The 11,690-nt window shown below is 43.4% G+C and overlaps 1 protein-coding gene across 1 annotated transcript in view; it reads left to right on the top strand.

The window, feature by feature from the left end:
- The first annotated feature begins 1,437 nt into the window (after positions 1-1,437).
- septin12 (septin 12) overlaps positions 1,438-11,690 on the top strand; it is a 47,873-nt gene continuing 37,620 nt past the window's right edge. Inside the window, exon 1 of the mRNA XM_058652694.1 lies at positions 1,438-1,716. Coding sequence (XP_058508677.1) covers positions 1,662-1,716 — 55 coding nt within the window. The 5' untranslated portion in view covers positions 1,438-1,661. The remainder of the gene's footprint in view (positions 1,717-11,690) is intronic.

The following is an 11,690-nucleotide window of genomic DNA, read 5'->3' as shown; positions in this document are numbered from 1 at the left end:
ACAGTAACACACATACAGTAACACACACAGTAACACACAGCAACACACACAGTAACACACACAGTAACACACACACACAGTAACACACACACACAGTAACACACACATAGCAACACACACAGTAACACACACAGTAACACACACACACAGTAACACACACAGCAACACACACAGTAACACACACACACACAGCAACACACACACACAGTAACACACACATAGTAACACACACACAGTAACACACACACAGTAACAGTAACACACACAGCAACACACACAGTAACACACACACACAGTAACACACACAGTAACACACACACACACACAGCAACACACACACAGCACCCTCTGCGTTCTCATGTATAAAAGCAAAGAAAAGATGACGTCATAAACTCACCTCTCTCTTTCTGTCACTTCCTGTCTCGGGGAACCCTAACGATGACGAAGTTCCTCCCTCACACTCGCTGCTCCGTGCTAGCTCACTTAGCTTAGCGATAGCATCCTCCTGGCGTCAGCAGCTCTTCGTGGACTTCAACTTCACTCACACTCCTCCTAACTTATTAACTTATTAACTTATTAACTTATTAACGTATTAACTTATGAACGTACACACATAAACTGTTGTTGTTTCGTTACCACGTCACTACGTGGCTTCAAGACCAGCCGCGCTCTCCTCTGTTTTTCGCCTCTCTCTCTTCTCCTGACCCAACAGCGCCCTCTACTGGTCTCCTCCATTTGTGCAACCAATTACTGCAGGAGATTCTGATTTACACCTCAGGTTTAGATGAAAGATTAAAGGCATATTTCCCTTTTCTTTTCTCTTAGAGAACATCACTGTAACTATTAATAATGTATTTATTAATGCACGTATTTACATTTGACCTCATTATAACCAAATGACAGTTACAGTCATTTCTTTACCAACTCAGTTTAGTTTAGTTTAGTCTAGTTTAGTGGTCTTTTGTCTACTACTTTTATATTATGGTATGGCCACAGTTTTCAACAAGGACGACACAAGAATGGATTGGTGGTTATTCAGCAGCTCAGTTCTATCAGAGGCCCTGGGGCAACTACTCACATGAGGAACCTGTGGCTCTACAGTATGTTAGGGATGATGGGGGGGGGGGCATAGTGCTTGGAGAGAAATTTGCGGAGATTTTCCAGGTGTTGCATCGACCACGCCCCCCCCCCCCCCCATCAAAAGGGGCTTCATTGTCATGGTAACGTGCAACTTACATTGCCAACGCATATATCTATCAACATTGTTTATTTACACACTATATACAATATGTACAATATAATGAATAAAGAGAGTAGCTGCTCTCCCCCCTTTCTCTCTCCCTCTCTCCCTCTCTCTCTCTCTCTCTCTCTCTCTCCCCTCCGGGTGCAGACTGGAGGCAGCTGATTTGGGGGCTGGGCCACTCCAGTGTAGAGCACAGAGGACACACACACACACACACACACAGAGAGAGACAGCGCGAGAAGACATAACTCAGTCCGGTCCGAGTCACTTCACCTGTACCACTCTCTCTCTCTGTCTGTGTGTCTCTCTCTCTCTCTGTCTCACAACTCTTGTCCCAACTTTTTGGACGTCTTGCTGTCTGTCCTCGCGTGGACGTGGAGCCTCTGCTTGTCCGCGTGTCTGTCTGCCCACAGACATCATGTCGGAGCTTTCAGTGAACGAACACCTCGAAGGGATTTTATCAGATTTTGAAGGTATGTGGGTCTGTTTCCTGCTGCTCTCGTGCTCAGTGTCTGCTCTCGTGCTCGGTGTCTGCTCTCGTGCTCAAAAGAACCAGCACGTAAAGAGATACTGAGATATTTAGTGAAGCAAACCGTCCTCCTGTCTTGTCTAAATACACTTGTTGATGTTGTTGATGTTTAAATCAGATGAGAGCTGAGCTACAGAGTCACTAATCTCTAGTCGTGTGACCTGAGAAGAAAAGTCATTATGGGATGGTTTGAGGCTGTAAATTAGTAACAGCAAATTGAAGACGTCACCTCAGGCTCTGGAGAAAATGTGATGGATATTTTGTGACGTTTCTAGGAATGTAAGTAATGGTTTTGTGATGAATGTACATTTAGATGCAGAGCGCTGTAAAAAAGTGACGAAAACAAACCTTTAAATAGAAACAGCTGTCACGTGGATGTCCTGGAGGAAATGATGTGATTGTTGCTTCTGATGCTGAGTCCAGACCTTCACTCATTCACTCATTCACTCACTCACACAGCAGCAGAGCAACATGGGATTAAGTGTCTTGCCCAAGGACACATCGGCATGTAGACTAGCAGAGCTGGGAATCAAACCCACAACCTTTGAGTTGAAAGACGACTCGCTCTACCGCTGAACTACCACAGACCACTGATTATAGCCGCGTGTTCATGAATGTCTATATTATGTTATCGCTCTGTCGGACGTTATTTTTTGACTTCCTGAACTCACTTGAAAACTCGAGCGATTGTGAATGTGATGGCCGACGGTGGCTGAGTGGTCGATGGCGTGGTCTTTCAACTGGAAGGTGGATGTCCGTGCTTTAATAATGTAAAGGTTTAGTGGTGACGTGACGTGTTGAGTAAGAAGTCTCATTGGCACCAACACAGACCATGTAAATGGTCTGTGGCCTTGATGAGCAGCCGTAGCTGCTCATCAAGGCCACAGACCATGTAAATGGTCTGTGGCCTTGATGAGCAGCCGTAGCTGCTTTTGCCAACATTGATTCATATCAGACCGTTTCTATCATATAACTGGTTCATATTTCATATTTGAAGCTGAACACGTTGCATATTCGACCTTTAAAGTGTTCACATTGATGCAGAGTGTCTTCTATAATGTGACGCTGAACATGTATAGAACATTTATACCTCAGAACTTTGTCTTTGAGGCAGACGTATCGTGTAAATACTGGAGTCGCATGTCAAACAGCGTGGACAGTCTGGACGTGTGTGTGTGCTTGTATTTGTGACCTCTTCAGGACCTTTTGTCAGAACCAGAAGTCCTCGTGGAGACACCACCTTGTCCTAATGAGACAGGACCTCATTTCTTAGGCACTGGTTACATTTACCGTAATGTGGTGAGGTAAACTGGTTATGGTTAAGGTCAGGGACAAGGAAATCAATGCAGTTTTTTGCGGGGATACAAAGGTAGGACACAAAGGTAGGACACAAAGGTAGGACACAAAAGTAGGACACAAAGGTAGGACACAAAGGGCCGTTGCATTATTGTATTGTATTATTATTTACGATGCATAACCAACCAATCCAATTTATTAATGACGCACATTTCAAAGACAACAGCAGTTGACTTAGTGCTGTACAGTATTATTAGATAAAATAGAAATAAACCTGTGACATGTGAGTAGACGTCGTCTCTGTGTAATTTAAGTGCAGTTTGACATTTACAAAAAACCCACAATCCTTCTGGTGAACAAACTCGTGATGATGATGATGATGATGATGATGATGATGACACTCTCTGAAAAAGGCAAATATGTTGAAAAGTGTTACTATGTCTGTGTACTGTATAATTCACGTGAGAGGGTGAGAGGGTGAGGGGGTGAGGGGGTGTGATCCATCATGTCCTGGGACCCTGCAGGGACAGAGCAACAATAGCTCTCCTCTCACCTTTCCTTCTTACTCTCTTTCCACATTCTTGTGTTTGGACAGGTGTTGATTTGTGTGGCTGACACTGACTGTAGCTGTTTGTGAAGTGGTTATTTACTGATTTGTGTGGCTGACACTGACTGTAGCTGTTTGTGAAGTGGTTATTCACTGATTTGTGTGGCTGACACTGACTGTAGCTGTTTGTGAAGTGGTTATTCACTGATTTGTGTGGCTGACACTGACTGTAGCTGTTTGTGAAGTGGTTATTCACTGATTTGTGTGGCTGACACTGACTGTAGCTGTTTGTGAAGTGGTTATTCACTGATTTGTGTGGCTGACACTGACTGTAGCTGTTTGTGAAGTGGTTATTTACACATGGTTCATGGTTACATGGTATCAAAGGTTAAAAACAAACAGTCTGTACACGATGAAGGAAAGTCTGATATGAAATGTGTGCAGATGCTAGTTAACATCATTAGATCAGACATCGTTACATGAATACCTGAAAATAACCCTGACTATCACATTAATAGTCACTATACATACATACAGTACTTCTGTGTGTACTATGGGTCTGTTTTATACTTTCATTTGAGTCTGGACTGACACATGCAGAGCGAGGGTTATTTAATGGCACCGAACGACTTCTGCTGCTGTCGTCAGTGTCTCTCACACACACACACACACACACACACACACACACACCCTGACTCGCTGCTACGGCTAACGATGTCTTTATGTCCAACTTCTGAACTCGGACACGGGGAACTCCTGGTTCTGACTTCAGTTCCGAGTTCTGATGTAAATGAACATCACATTATTTGAAGTAATCTAATTTAGTTTAACAAAGGCATGAACAAGTGTTAGAGTGGTGTGGTTTTAAGACCTAATCCCACGGGATTAGTGTTAGCTGAACACCTGATGTAACTTAGTGTGGGACAGGGACGCCTCATGACGCTGACGTCAGCTTCTGATTCAGCACTTAAGGGGAAAGTTAAGGGGAAATTAACTTGTCTGTTTTTTGTGAAACTTCTTGATGTGAAAACATTTTAGACATTTTAGGTAAGACATTAACTTTATTTCTATTTGTGAAACTTTATCTTTATGTGACATTATGCTAATAGAAAGTTTCACTGTGTACAGAAAATGGTAAAATGAGACTGAAATGAAAGCTCAGTGGAGACAATGGGCAAAGTGTTGAGTTTACATCCTTCATCCTGGAGTTAGCCTGCGATCTCATCTGTACGTTACAGAGTACAAGAGTCACTTGTGTGAATTCAGCAGAGGATGTGAAAGCACTGATTGAAGAGAGGGAGCGAGGGAGCGAGGGAGTGAGGGAGCGAGGGAGTGAGGGAGCGAGGGCATGAGGGTCTGTGGATGACACGGGAGATTAGAGGAGGTCAGGCAGGCTAAAAGCTGCTCGACCCAACCCTGCCACATCCTGGTACTGTGCTCCTGAACCCCGCTGAGATCACAGAGGGTCCCATGACTTAGTGACCACACACACACATGCACACACATATGCACATGCACATGCACACACACATGCACACACACATGCACACCATGATAAGTGCTGGTCCCTCTCTGACATTCCAGTGTGCATTAATGCAGTGGAGCACAACAGCAGAGAACACACACAGTCTAGTTTCCATGACTTCAGAGGACTTTACATTGACTTTGATTCATTTCGACTGTCGACTGTTTAAATGCTTTGACCACTTATATTCAAGTGTCTTTGGTGACACCATGTACCGTAGCTAACCCTAAACATACAACAAGTCTTCACATTAAAAGGTCATCACTTATGTTATAGGGACTGACCCTGACACTGACCCTGACCTGGAATGCATTGACTTACATTCATTCACAGTCTGAACAGAGCGTCATCCCTAATCTGCACCATAACACTCAATGACTGACTCTGATCTTAACCAAACCACAATTCCAATTTTAGCCTTAAAATGAACGAGTACTTAACCTCACAAATCAGGTGCTGCCTCATTAGCACCAGGTTTGGGTCTCCACGGGGACTACTGGTCCCGACAGTCCGGGTTTATGACAGAAAATGGGGGTAACACATAGAAACACAGAAACTGATTCTTGTGGCCATGAACATACATATACTCATGTTCCGCTCTCACTGTCGCACACACACGCACGCACACATTCTTCCATAATGGATCATTATTTGGTTAGACATCAGTGCAGGTGGCCTGGTACTGTGACATGTCATATGAGCCAATGACAGAGCAGAGACAAAAACCATTACTGTGTGTGTGTGTGTGTGTGCGTGTGCGTGTGGGAACATCACCATGTTCTACAGACAGACCTGAATATCGTCACCAGTCATTGTTTATTTCAGCGTGTCGTGCACATGTTGATGCGCCTGGTTTCCCGGGCTGGACCCTGCACATGCTGGTGTTTGATATAGTTTGTAGGGCTGCACTGGTTTGTCAATGTACCAGGTGCTAATGGAGGTGTTTTCACAGCACGCCTGTTTCACAGGTAACAGCAACAGGCAACAGTTTTCATGTCATGTAAAGGTGGTAATCTAACTGATAACTGCCTCATGTTTTGAGTTTATGAACATATCACAGTTAAAGTCTGTTTGTGTCTCATATGTTCAGTATGTCACTAGTTATTATATTTATACATATTTCAGATTCACGTCACGCAAAACACACTCAGAGGCGCGAGACTCTGACGACACCCCGACATTTCAGGGCTTCAAGAGTTTCTTTGGTTGATTACAGCCCATAATAGTTTGATGTCTATTCAATTCTCCCAGATGACCATGTGTTAAAAAAAACATGGTCAGACATCTGAAATGACATCACTGTATTTCAGAAGTGTGTGTGTGTGTGTGTGTGTGTGTGTGTGTGTGTCCTCACACACTGTTATTTTCAGTGTTATAACATTACATACGACGCCAAGGAATGTGTCTCCAGATGTGCTTTTTGTGTGTGTCTGTGTGTGTGTGTGTGTCTGTGTGTGTGTGTGTATTTGTTTCCTATAAGGACCTTTTCCGGCATACCTTGTCAGGTACCAGTTGGCCTCTTGGAGACCAAAACCTGGTCCTATTGAGGCAAAACCTCCTTTCTGGTGAACTGGTTAAGGTTAGGGTTAAGATTTGAATGATGGTCAGGGTAAGGTTAGGATAAGGTTAGGGGGTGGAGTGGCTCAGTGGTTAAGACCGGTACTCTGTGCAACATCATGGTTGCAAGTTCAACTCCACCCCTGGATGATTGTGCTCAATTCCATTGTAAGTCGCTTTGGATAAAAGCGTCTGCTACGTTGACAGGTTAGGACAAGGTTAGGACGAGGTTAGGACGAGGTTAGGACGAGGTTAGGACGAGGTTAGGACGAGGTTAGGACAGGTTAGGACAAGGTTAGGTACAGGTTAGAAATAACGCTGTGTTTGAATGTAATTCAATGCAGAACCCTTAAAGGGAGATGATGGACGAGAGGATTTTCAAATCTGACTTGATTTTAAAAAGCGTGGACGAGCACAGACGAGACACTTTCAGGGAGGAGATTCCACAGAGACTTCAGAATATAAACAGACATGGAGGCGACTGTGGGCATCGTCAGCTGTTGTGTGTGTGTGTGTGCGTTGTTTTGTGCGTGGGGCAGGCTTAACTTTTTCAACACTTCACCTTCAGTGCCACAGTGTTAAGGAATTCATACTTTTGTAAATGATGACACACACACACACACACACACACACACACACACACACACACACACACACAACTGAATCATTAGAATCAGTGAATTAAAAATATTTGTTTAGTACTTCAGACTCCGCCGGACTGACAGACACACCAGACTCCTCTGTTAAATATTTCCCTGGTTGGAGATGAACCCACGTTTTTAGGATTTTTAAGTCTTTTTAACGGTCGTCTCTGTAAGTGTAGAGTTGTGTTGTTTTTGTTCGCATGTTCTCTCACATATGATCACATTTGTGATTCTGTTTTATTTTCACCGCCCTGTGTTTGATTGTGTGTGCGTGTGTGTGTGTGTGTGCGTGTGTGTGCGTGTGTGTGTGCGTGTGCGTGTGCGTGTGTGTGCGTGCGTGAGTGTGTGTGTGTGCGTGTGTGTGTAGTGCGTGTTCACACGTGTCAGTGCACACGGAGCTTTGTCCGTCAGAAAAACTTTGTGGAATGTGCCAGTTGGGGGTGGGAGAATGGGACATGCCCAGACTCAGCCCCCCCCCCCCCCCCCCCCCCACGTCGTGTGTGTCCACCAGACACCCTGGGACTTCCCTGTCCGCCCAGTGTGTACGGGCTCCCAAAACTAACCCACATAATTGGCCCAGAGCTGATTCCTCAGTTAGTTAAAGGGCCAATATCCAATATTTGATCTCACATGTCAATCATTAATCAATAATCATTAAGCTATGATACCTACCCCAGCTGATCACCAATGAAAACAGACATGTACCCTAATGTATGCATGAGTCTCACAATCACAAACGTATCTTTCAGTGAACTGTTGAAGAAACAAACATTGGTCCTATAATAACTAATAAGAACAGAAGATAACTGCTGTCAGCTGAGTAAACTGACCACTGCATGGATGTCAACACGACACTTGACCAGAAAATAACACTGTTTATTTTACATTTGTGACAGGAAGTAGAAATGACTTCTGATTTCTGCTCAAATGTCAGGTGACGTAGAACTGCAGCCACAGGGTGGAGCCACGTGTTTAGGGCGTGTTTAGGGCTGCAACCCCGAAAATCAGGAAACACTGAAATAAATTACTATGACAATTCATTTGTATCTATTGTAAATGTCCCTTGATTTCTTTGTGTCCCATTATTTCTTCTCATTTTAATGCTCTTATCAACATAGAAAAGTGGATCTGCTTTCTTTATTGAGACAATATCTCTGTCACCTGCATATTGTGACTTATTGCTCTTATTGTGAGAGCCGCACAATAATAAGAGAGGCTGTGTATCAGCTGCAGTGTGTGAATAAAGAGCCGCGGTTTAATGTGTTGTTGCCGTAGCGAGCTAATCCGAGCTAAAGGAGCTAGCGGTCTTCAGTGGTCTCCTTACTACGGTTCAAGCGAGCAGATCCACTTTCTGTGTCTATGTTGATAAGAGCATTAAAATGAGAAGAAATAATGGGACACAAAGAAATCAAGGGACATTTACAATAGATACAAATGTGACATTAATTGTGATTAAATATTTGAATCAAAACACTGCTCGTTGCTCCTGATGCACATAGATGCACCGTGATATGCACATAGAATGTGTGAGTGAATGGGTGAATGGCAAAATGCACAAAGAGTGTGAAGCAGCTTTGAGTGGTCAAGGCTAGAAAATTGCTCTATAAATACAGACCGTCCCTGTTTTGTCCACTCACAGGACGTCCTGCACTTAAACTCCACAGTTTGTTTATAGAGTAAGTAAAGAGAGAAACATTCAGTTAGTGTGAATATAAACACACACACACACACACACAGGCAGCATTGACGTTGTCGTGAACTGTAGGCCGGTTGTTTCATGTTTACTCTGCGTTTTCTTCACGTCGCACTGTTTACAGACCAGAGCAGGGAGACACATGAAAGCCTTTCAGCGCCTCAATGATACGAGTGCTGTGTCGTCATTCAAGTCACTCGTACGTCAAAGTGACTTCAGCATCCGTGCACACGTTTGTATTAATGTGTATTCATTCTGTCACCGTGCTGGCAGCTGTGCCTCAGATACACACTGTCTAAAAGAAGGCAAGGGCCATGTTTTCATTAAAACATGATATTTAAGTGGGGGTCCACATGTAATTGATTGGGGGGGCTGCATATGACCCACAGTAACGTAAATGAGCGTCGGTCACATAACCGAGCGTCGGTCGCATAACCGAGCGTCGGTCGCATAACCGAGCGTCGGTCGCGTAAATGAGCGTCGGTCGCGTAGCAGAGCGTCGGTCGTGTAACCGAGCGTCGGCTGGTAACTGAGCGTCGGTCGCATAGCAGAGCGTCGGTCGCGTAACAGAGCGTCGGTCACGTCACCGAGCGTCCGGGCGTCGCCTGAACTGTTCATAAAAGAGAGCATCAATAAACAGGACACGACGCGAGCAGTCATTATTATGATATGATTGGATTTGGGTAATTCTTTACCAATCTTCGGCGGGCCGGATTAAAAACACCAACGGGCTGGATGCGGCCCGCGGGCCATAGAGTGAATATTGAGTCTTTCATTTGGGCTGTTGCTTTGATTTGAAGTGACTTGCTCCATGAGGGCAAAGTTGTTCGATGGCATCAAAACGACAACAAGCGCGTTTGGTGACATGTTTTCTGGAGCTCTGCCTTCATCATCCGGATCAACGGTCTGATGAGTCCGTAGATTCAGGTCTGAACAGGGTCATTCAAACACACCAGGGTCAAGACTTTAATGTCAGTGTCAGAGATGATGACAGCGTCCATGTCCCTCACAGCTGTAAGACACTACAGAGCATGTGTCTCTGACCGCACCATGTCCTGTATCAACATATCAACCCTTCATAGCCGCTGGTGCTGCGTTATATGCTGATGACCGTCTGTTTTAATTTAAGTTAATCTGTCATTTAAAGGAATACTTCAGTGCTCACTTTAATGAGACAGATTCTCTAACATAGCATATTCAGCATTAGTGGAGGTGATTAGGTGCTCTTCTAACACCTTCTATCGATAAGAATTTCATAAGTGATTGTGTAATGTCATTATTATTATTATTATTATTATTATTATAATATGTTGAAGTAATTGAGTTTGGTGTTGTTTTTTGGTGGGGGAAAAACACAGAAATGCCTGTGGAGTGATGTTGCTTCAGAACCAGATGTTTCTATGACATTAACACCAACATCTCTCTCACACATGTGCACCATGTGCTCTGCTCTCGACACTGACACACGGGAATTCTGAGCTGATAATCTGTGAGGCGTTATTCGTTTTACAGACTTGAGCAGGAACCTCTAGACACACACACACACACACACACAAAATGTGGCTTCATGAAATCAACTAATGTCGTCTTTTTTCTTTGGCATTATGCAGGAATTAGTGAAACAGAGATAAGTGACAGATTTGGCCATTCCTACATTTTATGAAATCCCTTATCTCCTTTGCCCTTTTGCCCCAGGGGCTCTTAAAATTCCTTTAAATATCCTTTTCTCTGCACCATCCCTGAACAAGGCAAGACGTTTTCAGTGGAGTTGATCTTAGTCTACTAACAACTGGACCTGCCATCCAAGATACTACATGTATCATACTAATTACTATGATTATATTCATTTGTATTCTTGCTTTTGAGCCTTTACTACGTCACTGTTACAGCAACAGAAAACACAGTAACCCTCATTTCAAGGAAATTGTTCTTGAAAGTAGTGCTGTCAGACGATTCAAATATTTAATCACGATTAATCGCATTAATGTCATAGTTAACTCACGATTAATCGCATTAATGTCATAGTTAACTCACATCTATTCTATATTCTATATCTATTGTAAATGTCCCTTGATTTCTTTGTGTCCCATTATTTCTTCTCATTTTAATGCTCTTATCAACATAGAAAAGTGGATCTGCTTTCTTTATTGAGACAATATCTCTGTCACCTGCATATTGTGACTTATTGCTCTTATTGTGAGAGCCGCACAATAATAAGAGAGGCTGTGTATCAGCTGCAGTGTGTGAATAAAGAGCCGCGGTTTAATGTGTTGTTGCCGTAGCGAGCTAATCCGAGCTAAAGGAGCTAGCGGTCTTCAGTGGTCTCCTCACTACGGTTCAAGCGAGCAGATCCACTTTCTGTGTCTATGTTGAAAAAAAAAAAATGAAAATGAAATGAGTTACCATGACATAAAACCAAGTCTAAAGATGGCGGCCGAATCGTGACACACCTGTTTGCAGGTAAGATTAAAAGTAATCTCAACTGAAGAAAATCTAACTTTATCTCAATAAGACATTACAGCTTTCTGTCAGATTTAACAACAAGCTTCAACAACGGTTTCCATGAAATCCCAACTGTGTGTCGTAATTATGTGTTAAATAACAATTCCATTCTTCAGCTTCATCTAAAGGAACATTTCTCAATGTTTTCTTTGTG

This window comes from Solea solea, chromosome 16 (genome assembly GCF_958295425.1).
Source record: "Solea solea chromosome 16, fSolSol10.1, whole genome shotgun sequence".
Classification (NCBI taxonomy): domain Eukaryota; kingdom Metazoa; phylum Chordata; class Actinopteri; order Pleuronectiformes; family Soleidae; genus Solea; species Solea solea.
Note: the sequence above shows the minus strand (reverse complement) of the source record. Positions and strands in the feature narration are given on the sequence as shown.